Raw genomic sequence first — 14,427 nt, forward strand, 5'->3', positions numbered from 1 at the left:
CATAGACTAACTAGGCTCAAAAGATTCATCTCGTGATTTACAGACAAACTGTGTAATTAGTTTTTGTTTTCGTCTATATCTAATGCTTTATGTATATGACCTAAGATTTGATGTGACGGAAAATCTTAAAAAGTTTTGATTTTCGGAGTGAACTAAACAAGACCCAGACTTACGATATATATATATATATATATATATATATACACACATACGGTAGCGCTATTCTACACCCTAGGTGTAGAATATTATTCTACACCGCAAGTCAAAACCGAGTAGAAAAAATACTGAGCAGTACTGGAGAGTGTTCAGTATTAACTTGTTCAACACTCAGGACCACGAAATACTGAACAATACTGAAACACGAATACTGAGTGATACTGAATTTTGCTCAGTATAACACTTTGGTGTAGAATAGTATTCTACACCTAGGGTGTAGAATAACACTTATATATATATATATATATATATATATATATATATATATATATATATATTGGACAAATGAACATATTCTTGGACATGGAAAGACAATATGATGCACACTGCGCGCGGGATGCTTGTATATACTGTACAAATTGCCTCATCATACTGTCTTTGCCATGTTCCCGGAATGTGTGTGTATGTGCATGTGCATACATACGTACGCTTGGTGTGGTGTGTTGTCAAATCAAGAGGTATTGGTACGTATAAAGGAACAAACGGTGTGCATCGTCTGTACTGTACCCAACGTGTGGCGCTGCTACCTTCTTTAGTCGATAGCATATCCATATATAGCTAATGGCGGGGCTTGGAACATATTTTCTTGGTTCCTGTGTACCTGTCAGTAGTGTGTGTGCTGCTTGTGTACCGAGAGGACGAGGAGTACCCGCACAAATTTTTGCAAAATATATAGATATTGTAGTATTTTTGTTTGTATTTGACAAATATTATCTTATCATAAACTAAATATGTTCGAAAGATTCATCTTGTAAATTATAAGCAAATTGTTCAAATAGTTATTTTTTATCTATATTTAATGTTCTATGCATGTGCCATAAAAATTAATGTGATGCAAAATTTTGAAAAAAATTGTAAAATTTTTTAGGAAGTAAACAAGGCCGGGATTGATCGGAATGCTTTCGCCTTTCCACAATACATTTGATATATTGATCCTTTTGATATATGGATCCTTTTGATATATGCGCCACCAGACGGACAGCAGTCACATGTGGAACATGAAAAGCTAGTTTTCAATACAACAAATGTACTATGACAGAGAAGGTGATCAATTGCCTAGTAGTAGTGTAGTACCACACGTAAAAATGTTCAAACTTAACTCAAACTCCATCTCGATATGACAGCGACCCCTTTTATGAGTGTGATACGATCTAGTATTGATTGTAACAGGATTTATTTATGAATTAAGCAGGAAGCTACAACTACGTAAAACATGGAGTATAACTGGACTTTGGAGCTATCCCTTGCTTGTTTTCCAGTTTATACTAGTCTTGAGTTCTGAAAAAAAAATGCTTATCCTGCACTACAAGCTAAGTGATGAAAGATGGCAATCACAATGCATACGTACATAAGCTACACATGGACTGCCCCATAGTCCATATCACAATGCATGGCCACCTTGATTTGGTCTCGATGAATTGACCTTGATTTCGTCCCGATGAATTGACCTTAATTAATTACTAGTTATCTTCAACTATAGTTGCTGTTATATATGGGGCACTAGCACTACCTTTAAATAACTCCGATATAATCCATGCACGCATGCCACTGGAACGAACAATGGTCTCAGCTAGCTAGTGGTTGAGAGTGGAGTATATATGCTGCTTTTGGGACACATATGCATGTCGCATCATGAATGTCACAATGTGCAGATCGGTCTGCGAAAAAGAGAAGTGGAGGACACCTCTCCAGCATGCCATGCACCTCTACCTTTCGGCGAAACATGCATGTTAGTGTACCCTTTTCAGTAAATGTTTTTGCAAACTAGCTAGACAACAAGATAAAGTAATAGTGTGGGTGACCCTAATGATGGTTAATTAGTTAAAAGCATATACATCATAGACTATTATAAGGAGCTATTAATTTGTTCCACAGCAGGATATAGTCTCCTGTGTGGAGGACCAGATTCATGACATATCATCTCAGGTCTCACATAGGCAAATGATGTAGGATGAAACAGTTTTCTCACCTCTTCTTTCACTGAGAAACAAGTTATTAGAGATGAAGTTGGATGGAATAATAAGCTAGTCACTTGGTCCTGATGGATTTCCAACTTCTTCGAAATTTTCTGGGAAATAAAAAATGGAGGATATTTTGCATGTGGTGCTCTCGAAGGATTGTTTTTGAAGATCACTTTATTCAACCTTAATTTTGGAGCAACTACTCTTTCTTCGGAAAATTGAAGAAGCAACTGAAATCATATCCAAGGTTGTCTACTTAACGTTAGCTTCATTCTTTTACCAAGGTTTTCGATAATAGACTGTGGAGTGACTAGTAAATGTAGTACAACCATCTCAGACGACATTCATGCCAGGTTAGAATATCATGAAGGGGTACTAATACTACACAAAACAGTCCTTGAACTACATAATAAGAAACCCAATGAAGCAATCATCAAAGTTTAATTTCAAAAGGTCAAATATAATTTTCTTTTCCACAACAGATGTTTGAATGAAAGGATAAATAGATACCGAGGTATATATATGTGGTTGTGAAATTGGCTCATACTCATTTTGTTAGTTCATCAATCATCAGGATAACTCCAAAGCATTGACAAGAGTAGAATCGAGGAATGCTTCAAGATAAAACTAAGCACTTGAAAGGCCCAACATATTTTTTGTGGGTCTTGTCTAGGCTTTTGAATTCAATGCTTAGCAAATCTATATATCTATAACCCTTATAAAGCTAAACCTTACTAGACATTGTATTTTTTTATGCAAGGTCCATGTCAAAATTATTCCCCACAAAGTGTCCCACTAACTTGCAATCTTTTATTCAAGCTATCCATGTCATCCTATATTGATTACAAAAAATATCCACATCATCTCTATTATATGAAATATATTTAGTCTTTAATCTATTAACGTAAAAGTCATCTACTACGCTATTTGTTTCATCATATATTCTTCTATAGTATGATAAAATATTCTATTGGGTTTTTTCTATTATCTTACAAATTTTTTTACTAGATCTGATACAATAAAATAACATGCAAGTAAAATTCATATATATATATATACACACACAAAATAATGTATACTAATGACATATATATACATATAACATATAACATATATATATATATAACATATATATATACAAATTTTTTTACTAGATCTGATACAATAAAATAACATGCAAGTAAAATTCATATATATATATATATATATATATATATATATATATATATATATATATCCCGCAAAGGCAATGTGCAAGGTATGCTTCTAGTATTTTTAAAAATAAAACACAAAGGAGGTAGCTCTTGGCCTGACTTCATCTTTATCACACAATTTACCTTCATGTACAGTGAGTTATGTATCTCTGTAGCATCCTTTTCAACATGTTATTTATGTTTTCCTTACATGTTATACCATGTCGGTCATTGTATTTGGAAGCCTTCCAAGAAATAATTGATTTGGCCAAGAGTAAGGAAATTGTCATATTTCTTGTGACTACGATGGGACCCCGCCAAAATTCTATGACCCTCAAAAGTCATATATATATATCTTCTGAAGTAAATAAACCGAGTTGAAAACAGTAATTCCCTATACTTTTAATATTCCTTCATCTAATGCCAACTTCCAATTTAATATTTCATCAGATGCATCAAGTTGTTCAAAAATATTGCTGAAAATTTTTAAAACTTCGATTATCAATGGGTGCACATGTAGCAAAAGTATGTTCCATAACTCTTTGGTACATGAAACAAAACAAATAAATGGTGCAATTGTAGAGAATAGGAGGGGGTGTTTTAACCAAAGGGGCATGTGCCCTCCATGTTGATCAGTGCTCTGCAGGAGAGAGACAATATGGATGTGTGCATGGCGAGAAGGTCCACACAACTTGAATAAAACTAGAGATTCTATTGGCCGCAATTTGGGATTTTAGACAAGGTGCATTGGTAGTTTGTTACACGTGCAACGTCTAGTATAAGAAAAAGTTGTTGCAACTTTGGATGGACAACGATATAGGCATAATTGCCTCAAAAAATGATTTCTTGTCTGTCATTTCAAAGTGAAGTTCTAATTGTATAAAATTACATATGACAAGAATTTTATATAATCTTCATGTTAATATAAATAAATTTATACTAGTAATTCTTCTTGTTGTGAAATGTTGGGGGGCGGCATGGCCCCTGCCAGCCCCCCTTAGCTCCGCCATTGAGATTAGGTATACACAGTGGGGCAGTATCGTGAGGACAGTTCTCCTACAGTTTCCAAGGCTTGTATTATTGAGGCATTTCGGGATGTAAGAGCCTAGTGCCGCTTTAAGAAGGTTGCAACAATAGTTTACGATATGTGGAGCATGTGGATCTCAAACACAAAATTTATAGATCCAAACTTCAACAATGTCTCTTTCGTGAGGTACAACACATCAAAAGCTCGAGTTGAGAGCCTTGTAGAGATTGTTGTTGGACTAGTTACATATTCATCACTTCTTTTTTATCACAAAAGGTGTTCTAGAAAAAGCATGGCTATCATTAGTTCAGATTCATTTGCCAATAATGATAGCAAAAAAACCACATTGCCAAGTGAGGCATCCTTTGTTATACTAAAGATTAAAGATGTTTAGGTGCCTATATAGATCCCCTAATTAAAAATAAATGTCTGCTAAACAAATATAGTGGCTATTTAAGTTATCTAATGAACAAGGGACATAACAAACCTTGCTTAGAAATAAGTATTTGTGTTCAAAGACATTATCATAAGTAGTCTAAACCAAATGATTTGCATTTTGTGGAAAGGTCTATTAAAGTTCAACAATTTTTGGTTGTGGGACTTTCAGAGTAAAAAGGATATGGCTCCCAGCCTAGATTATAGAAAGATACTTTGGTAGTTTATAGATCCTTTACGGAGTTAAGAAGCAGTTCTTTAACCTATATAATATAGGAAAATATCCTCGTGTCATAATCAGCTATTTTAAGAAATGATTGCTTGGCAAATCCTAGTAGCAAATATATGCAACATTCTTTTCATAAACAAGAGCAACATATGCACATGGGACTCACACATTCATGGCCAATTTTTTGGTATGTTGCATGTATCAATATTTGATGAACCAGGGCATTCCTTTCTCACATAAGTCTATTTGAAAGTTGAAACTCCCTATAAAATTAAAGTCTTCCTTTGGTTTCTTCATAGGGAGTTATACTAGAACAAATAATCTAACTAGAGAAATTGGTTAGGCAGCCAAAAGTGTTATTTGTGCTATCATAATAAAAATAATAAAGCATCTTTTATTTTATTGTCATCATTCAAGATCTATTTGGAGATTTTTTAGATGGCTAATTGTAAGGTCCAAATGGCTAGAGGGGGGGGGTGAATAGCCTATTTAAAATTTCTACAAACTACACTAAGCAAGTGAGTTAGTAAAACAAATGGCGAAGCAATTCTAGCACTAGCTCAACTAAGATATGCAAGCCACCTATACAAACTAGTACGAGGCTAAACACTAAAGCACAACAACAAGAGAAGGCTAGCTACACTCCTAAACAAGAAGACTAAACTAAACAAGCTAAACAACTAGCAAGGTATACAAGTAAGTAATGGAGTGTAGAGTGATTGTTATACCAACGTTGTAGAGTAGAGATATATCCAACCAATCACTCACAATCACAGGAGAATCCTCGGCAAGAGATGACACAAGATTTTTTACCGAGGTTCACTTGCTTTCCGGCAAGCTACTCCTCGTTGTGGCGATACACCCACTTGATGGATCACGAGCTAATTGGCAATCCAAAGCCAAACCCTCAGCGGGTGCCGCACATCCACTCACAAGATGGGGATCCTCCAAGCCACGAGCAATCCACTAGAGTAGCCAATTGCGATCTCCCGCGGGGAAGGCTCAAGAACCCCTCACAAATCACTTGGTGAGGCTCGAAACAATCTCCAATCACGAGCTCAACACCACCGCTGCTCCAAGCCATCTAGGGCGTCGGGAAACACCCAAGAGTAACAAGAAATCCGCAGCAAACTCAAGTATCAAGTGCCACTAAATGCAACTCTCAAAGCAATGCACTTGAATCTCACTCAATCTCACTAGGATGAGCAATCAAGCAAGGAGATGAGTGTTCTCTAGCTCAAAGTATGTCTCAAGTATTCAAATGTGCAAGAGTTAGCCTCCCAAAGCCGGCCACCTTCTATTTATAAGCCCCTCAAAGAAACTAGTCGTTGACTGTTTTCACTGGGCTAAAAACGGGGGCACCGGACGCTACTAAGTGAGCACCGGACGCTCAACTCCCTGCGTCCGGTGCACTAGAGTTGGCCACGTGTCCGTCCTGAAACTCGCGTGTCAGATCCTAACGGTCACCTGCGGATCACCGGACGCTCTGCAGGTCCACATCGGACGCGTCCGGTGCACACTGGACTCATGCGCAGAGAGTTCCGCAAACCGCAGGGTCACCGGACGCTAAGCACCGGTAGCGTTTGGTGCTCACCGGATCCATGCGCAGAGAGGGTCGCAAAACCCCCGCACACCGGACGCTAACCACCGGACGCTCTCAGAGTGCGTCCGGTGCTCAACCCTAGCAGGGTCAAGCACACCGGACTCTGAGGCTAGCGTTCGGTGCCTCCGCACTCAGCGTCCGGTGAGTGTTTTCTCACTGAGAAACACTCCCGCGACTTCTCCAAATTTCCCACCGGCGCAATAGAAAATATACAATTATTTTTCTCAAAAGCGCTGAATCCCGCCTCGCAAGCTCGGCGGGAGGGAGAGAGGAACCCACACCCCTCTCAACCTTAGGAAAACCACCTCCTTTGCAAAAGTGCTAACACCAACAAGTGTCCACCACCAAAGTGCATGTGTGTTAGCTTTTCACAAACATTTTCACCAAAGGAGTTAAGTTAGCACTTTACTAGATCCTAATGCATATGCTCAAGATATGGACCTAGTAGCACTTGATTCGAGAGATGACCGTGATTTCCCCTCTTGATAGTCGGCTATCTATCCTAAACCCGGTCAATCACTTCTCTACTCATCTTAGACCGGCAAAAGTAAAACCCTATGTTTATAACTTTGCCTTGATAACTTTGCTCCTTGTCTATCACCATGATCTCCACATCATGCTTCATCTCTTTGTAATCATGTGGCCACCTTTCCATGCCACCATGCACCTTCATCACATGTATTGCTATGCCTAACTCAAATCACTTAAACACAAGGCATTAGCAACTTGGTGTCATTAATTACCAAAACCAAACTTGGGCTTTCACTAATGAATTAACACCACCGAGATCGCTATCTCATATGCTAGGAGGTTGGCTTATTGGCATAAGAAATAAGGATAAAAGAGATATCTTCATTGGTGCGGCTATTCTTTGTTGCACAATTAAGTGTTGTTGCATTGACACTATGTGTGAGAAAAGATAAGAGAAAATTACATGTATGACCTCTAAAAAACTATGGCTTCCTTAGGCTCTTTTTTCTGAACATACCTATAAGGACAGAACGAAAATTCAGAAAAAAAAAGAGCCATGTAAAGAAGCCATAGTTTCATGAAGGTCATACAGGTAATTTTCTCAAAAGATAATTCCATGCCTTCTCTACCTTTAGGAGAACTAATTGGTTGCGGTTTTCTGCATCGTTGCAAGGGGATACCATTTATTTCTTGGCATGTTTCAGATTTTAAGGTTGTTGCTATGGACCAAAATTGCCCAAGAATAGATAGAGGAACAAGACAAGGAATTTGCTTTTGGTGTTTGTCTCTTCATTCATGCATCCTCACCGCACCCATTTTATTCGTTTTTTGTATTGACAATGTGAAGTGGGCCGAGTGATATATGCCCAGTGGACTTCCACCAAAATATCATGCAGCGACGATCTGGGCTACGGCGAGGTCACAGTTCTCGTGATCGTGCCGGTGCATGTTCAAAATTGCACGCTGGACTCGCGGCCCACTTCGTTTATTTGGGCTTTTAAGCCCACAAGCACACCCATTTTCTAACTTTGCTAAAGAAAAACATTTTCTAATAACATTTACGTCCTCATTTTAGAAGCACGGCACGGAGCCTCCTCATCTCGGCTCTTGCTCCCCATCCGTCCATGGCGATGCCGCCGAGCCGTCCGTGGGCGGAGCTGCAGCACGACCTCCTGGTGGCGATCGTGGCCCGCGTGGGCGTGCCGGACCTGCTCTCCGGCGGCGCCTCCCGCGCCTGCTCTTCGTGGCGGGCCGCGGCGCGGGACCCGCTCGCGTGGCGCCGCGTCGACCTCCGCGATTGGGTCGCCCTCACCTCGGGCCGGCGCGCCGCGAGACCGGGACACTCCAGCTCTCGCGTACCCGTACACGCCGCGCTCTTCGGCATCCTGGAGGTCGCCGCCAAGTTGGCCGAAGGGCGGATCGAGGCCGTGCTGCTCCCCGAGTTTGCTGATGAGGACCATCTCTTGTTCCTCGCTGAGAGGTGAAATTTCTTCTCCCTATCGCTTTGATCCTGTCTGGCTGTTTCCCGTGAGGAAATGCCCGTTGACCTTTTAATTAGCACCTTATTGATGCTAAAAGTTAGGTTATGGTACTAGAACTAGGAGGCGTTGTATATTCGCATCAGATCCTCCCGAATTTGCTTATTTTAAACATACCTTTCATTGTACGTGTACGTGTATGTGTATGTGTATGTGTTTCTTTTCATTTCTATAGATAGGTGCCAGATTCCTGTAAGCTTGCATATGGGTTCTTTGCTGATTTTCTTAAGTTTTTGCAATGTTCTTTTGTAATGCGTTATCGCAGAGAAAATATATGTGAATTGTAGTTTCACTTTCTCTGTAGTGATAACAATCTGAAAAAGATGGTGAGTGTACCTGTACCGATTTCTATGTTTATTATATTTAGTTGGAACAGCTGTTTCTTATTGACATTATGCATTTACCTGATGATATGATACTGACATTGAAGAGATGTAATGTTTCAAGGAATAATGTTGCTTGGTCGTTTGGTCCCAGTGGGTAGAAAATAAAGATCTGAAATTTTCTGCGAAAAGATTTATGGCCTTTTTTTTGGGTAACTCATGGTGAAGCTTCTAGCACTGATAGCTTAGGAACAGCCACACTAGTTAATGAACTTGCATTCTGAATGGCCAGTCAAAAGCAATCACAAAATTAGAATAAAAAAGATATGTCTAAACTGAAGATATTGTATGAGAATTTGGTAGGCTGTGCATGTGTGGCAATTTGTGGTGCAATGTTGAAGCTACTTTTGTGGCCCCCTTTTTCTGTAGTTTTCAAGGTCAGCTTTATGTATGCAAATGAGTTTTCTTTAGACTAGAAATCCAGTTGTAGCAAAGTTACCTATCTCTACTTAGTATATATTAATATGGTAGTGCCTTGTAAGCCATGCGCAATTATAACATAGTATATGTGTGTTGCACTAGTATGCTACTGCTGTCTGCCCTCTTCTCATAGTCCTTTTTTGTCACACATCCATCACTGTATACAAGTATATATTTGGTCTACAACCTTCAATTGCATCCCAGTATTGTGCCTATTCCTCCTTAAAGCCCAGCCCCTCTGTTGTTAGGGTTTTTTTGATCCTAGCCATTACAATTTTTCAACTTTGGAGATATGCCATTACAATTCACCTATTCTGAAATTTGCCATTATAATTCTTGTTCTACTTTATCTTTGCCATTTTCTACGTATTCTAGACACTTGGGTCCATTGTCAGGTCATATACATATACATATTTTTTGGATGGACCAAAACACCCCTGCTTCTTCTCTCTTATCACTCACTGACGTGTGGGACTCACTGACGTGTGGGCCTCACACGTCAGCTTCTCCTTCAATCTTCAGCTATCCTTCAGGACAGCGTCCAACGAGATGGGAGGGGCAGGCAGACACCGCAGGAGGCGCGCGCGCGCCCGACCTCGTGAACGCGAGCTCCATCAGACCTCTCCCCGACGCTAGCAGCCATGGCCTGCGGTCGCTTGAACGACTACGTCAGCAAGCTGTTCGACCTCTCAGCCATCAACGCCGAGCACTTTTCTGCTTTGCCTTGTCCCGAGGCCTAACGCCTTCAATGCCACACGCAAGTGGACGCCCGAGCCATTCCCTAGAAGCTTGCCCAAGCCCCGGCAGAGCCATTGCCTGCTGCACGCCATGCAACAATAAAAGGCCGTCGCCACCATCGTTGCTGACTTCCAGCTCGCGACCAAATTCATCCCAACTAGACCAGCCTTTTCTAATTCCTCGCACAAATGGCTGCGCCCGGTTGTTAGCTAGCCCCTGGACGTGATCTCATCGCAAACCATCAAGGGTAAGCGATGAATTTTGAGTTCTCACTGATGCTGTCGCCATGGCCGCCGGAGCAGAGCTCCTGCTCGCTAACCCGACCGGCCGCTGCACGAGCTCGCTAGCCTGGCCTCCCACACTGATGCTCTGGCCGCACGCTGTAGCTGCTCGCGTGCCCAGCATCCCGCACCGACGCCATGGCCACACACAGACGAGCCGCCGCCGTCGTGGCCCTACGAAGATGGTTGGAGGTTGAAGGAGAAGCTGACGTGTGCGGCCCACATGTCAGTGACTGATGTGAGAGAAAAGAAGCGAGGGTATTTTGGTCCATACGAAAGATGTGTATATGTATACGGTCTGACAATGGGTCTAATTGTCCGGAAGACGTAGAAAATGGCAAAGACTAGATAGATCAAGAATTATAATGGCAAATTTCAGAATAGTTGAATTATAATGGCATATCTCCAAAGTTGAAGAATTGCAATGGCTAGGATCAAAAAAACCCCTGTTATTACCCTGCACTTCGTCATTGTTCTTGATTTTTCTTCTTCTCATGCATTCTTTCGCTCCATTTCTTGCTTTTCCAATTCTCTCCATCTCTTAGACCACCTTAATATATACATGAACATCGAGTTGCATACCTCTTTAGACAACTCTGCAATTTGCATCTGCTTTCCTACTCCTGCCTTTTGCTTGTTTTTCACATGGCTAGCCTTGTCACCCTACTTCTTCTCAAAACCTTCCCTTGTTTGCCACTAACCAGTTGAAACCAGTGCGTTTCAGCATATTCACAGCTTGCTTCTTTGTCACTCCAAGTCATTTTAAACATTGTAGTAGCAGTTTGCTACAGTCTTGCTGTACTGCATATCTAATTGTAGCTAAGTGTATTACATTGGAGAGTAAAAATTAACAGCATGAAAAGGGCATCAGTGTTCATGAATTTGATTGCAGATGGCTGCATGGCTCTTTTGTTATTAGAACATACAGCATGTAATGGTGATTCAGTTGTGCAAGTCAGAGAAAAGGCATTCTTAGTTTCTATCATGTTGTTTTTTTGTAGTTTATTTTATTATTTGGTTTTTTTATTATATATATTGTGTTTCCTTTCACCATTTTGTTACTATCGTATTATCTGTAATCTAACATGTATTTAATACCTTTTTATTGGCTTTGCGTCGAAGAATGAATATCCTCTTATATACTAATAAGAGGTAGCACTGGAGATAGTTGGATCATATAGTACTTAAGTCATGGAAATTGACACCATTTACAACTCAGGAACTAAAAAGCTACATTCAGAAATTTAGCAGCGGTCTAAATAATTACCAGTGACACAGGGATTCAACCAATAGAAATTTGAAGATCAGATTCATTGGCTCTTTGTGCCTTACATGTCATGTATGCTATGCGCATTGTAAATTTTGATTCATGGGTATGAATCCCATCTATCAAATTTGAAATAGATTAGTTGCTAATTCTAATGGACACGAGTATATGACACACAAGTACCTCAACCTGTAACTTCTCACTGAAACATGTATGATCTATTCATATGAGAAGTGTTTCAATCTGACTGTTGTATTGCAGAATATAGATCAAAAACACCTTGTACGTTAAAGGGAACAGAGTAGCAAGGTTGAATTGAAAGTATAAAATAGAGTGCTTATGTGCTCTAGTCTACTCCTGCATCATGCAGACATGTCCAAATGGGTTTCCTTTGATTCGTAGGTGGCAAAAGGACGTTCAAATTCAGTATGCCGCTGGAATGTTACTTTCCATCATGTACAGATCTAATCTATCTTTTGTTTGGATCAACTAAGATATTACACTGTGCCTCTGCAGTTCTAGGACACCACAATAAACTTTGGTTAAGATTTCCTTCAGTCATGTCTTGTAAAAAAAAAGATTTCCTTCAGTCATGTTATATTACAAGACTTCTATTGTGTTTCAATAGAATTAAGATATTTCATTGGGTTATTTGATCAATGCAATGGACATGCTGAACTGCTTGTATTTGTTATAGATATGCTTTTGGTGTCACTATTTTTGGTAATTTTGTTCCCAACGCAAGTTTACAAACTCGTTTACAAATTTTGTTAGAGCACATGCAGGCTGGCAGGTGTGAATGATATTTTCAGACAAAATTTGCAGCAGACACAAACTAACCATACTGATTTCATACCTTTTTTTTTTCTTCAAATCAATTGTGTTGTTTGGATGCCGTTTTATTCTTGGCTTTTTGCCTCATTCTGATTGTTATGAATTTTCGTAACAGTCATCATCAGCAGGTGGTAAAATATGCTTTTCATTTCACTTCTACATGGATTTGTCTCCCTAATTGGTTAATAGTTTTTTACAAGAATCAGCTAACAGTTGGCCTTTAAAACGTTCCTATGTGGCTATGGTTATTTAATGTCTGCATTAAAGCTAATCCCATTTCTCTCTGCTTGCTTTTCCTAGGTGTCCAAACCTGCAGTATTTCAGCCTTCCTAGCACCTGTATGACTTACGATCAGTTCTGTAAGGCGATAGGTGGACTTCATTCGCTTAAAGGCATGGCAGTGGATGAGACTCTGATTAACTATGATGTCCTCCTGCATGTGCACCAGTGCTGCCCAGACTTTGTGGAGCTGAAGGTGTCTGCACTGTATGTGGATGAAGAGATGGCCTCAGTCATCTGTAACTCTCTTCCTCGTCTGAAGAAGCTGGAGATACCAAGCGCTGACATGTCTTCTGCCGCAATAATAAAGTTCCTTGATTGCCTAGAGGAGCTCGAGCACCTGGACATCTCAGGTTATGAGACATCAGCCATCTCAAGCTTGGTTCTTGAGAAAGCTTCGCGGCTCAAGTTCTTCCTCTGGAACTCGAAATTCGAGCTTGGGGAGTTCGTGGACTGCTCCAACTGTGGAGAGCACAACATTAACCCTCAAGAACCCTGCAAGTGCATGATGGAGCACAAGGTCATGGACTGGCTGGCTGGACCTTCACAGGCTTCCTGAGCCAAAGGCGTCTTTTTGTGTGTGTGTGTGTGTGTGTGTGTGTGTGTGTGTGTGTGTGTGTGTGTGTGTGTGTGTGTGTCTTGTTAAATTATGACGTTTTTCTGGCTGTAAAATTCCAACCTCTGTCAAAGTTGGTGTTTGAGCCGTATGTACAAGCAAATATGCTACTTCAAATGTTTAGCTCACCCTCATGCCTCCTCTGCAGTAACCAGATTCGAGCGTTTCGCTCGAACAGCTCTCGGTAGGTGTTATGAGTTAAGCATCACGTTAACATCTTTTGAATTTGTAGCAAGTGTTAATTTTGAAGGAATGTAGCAAGTGGTGATGAAACCTCTTTTTTTTAACCAATAAATCGAACATCTCCTGTTGTTATTGTTCGTATTTTGTTCCCCATGAACTAGCTAGGCGTGGAGATATGAAACATCTGTGCCAATTTGCAAGCGATTTCGCCACGGAATCAAACCTGTGGGGTCATTTCTTGCAAGTCTGAGACTTGGATACATGTAGTACACGGTTTCCTGAGCCACATCCTCAAGACTTGACTGCCACGCAAACACATAGCTGGTGGACCATATGTGAACTTCTTCCACAGGAAAAACATTGGAAATTAGCTAGCACTAGCAATCCTGTATGAATTTTTAAATAAGAAACTTTGCTGTGGCGTGATCATAATAAATGCAAAACACAAGAAAACACTGGAAGACCTAATGTTATATTTTTTTCCATAAAATTCGATCCTATGGAACAAACTATATATTCAGTATGGATTTCATCATAAGATCTATGTATGTCTCTAATTCTTTGTTCAAAAAAAGGGTCATATGAAAATATGATTCAAATCAAACAAATTTCCTTCGCGCGTGCTACGTTCCCAAGAGAACAAGGAACCCTGCTAGTCTGATTTCATTACAAAAAGTTTTCATCAAGCAATGTTTACAAGCATACAAGTTTTAGTGCCCTCAGCCCAATGTGTATTTTCCCCACAGAAGAACA

The 14,427-nt window shown here is 40.1% G+C and overlaps 1 protein-coding gene across 1 annotated transcript; it reads left to right on the forward strand.

Annotated features, from left to right (window-relative positions):
- Positions 8,199-13,740, forward strand: LOC8064211 (F-box/LRR-repeat protein At3g48880). The gene is made up of 2 exons (XM_002464299.2): positions 8,199-8,615; positions 12,897-13,740. The coding sequence occupies exons 1-2, from the start codon at positions 8,260-8,262 to the stop codon at positions 13,432-13,434; spliced, it is 894 nt and encodes a 297-aa protein (XP_002464344.1). The 5' UTR covers positions 8,199-8,259; the 3' UTR covers positions 13,435-13,740.

Source organism: Sorghum bicolor, chromosome 1 (genome assembly GCF_000003195.3).
Source record: "Sorghum bicolor cultivar BTx623 chromosome 1, Sorghum_bicolor_NCBIv3, whole genome shotgun sequence".
NCBI lineage: Eukaryota > Viridiplantae > Streptophyta > Magnoliopsida > Poales > Poaceae > Sorghum > Sorghum bicolor.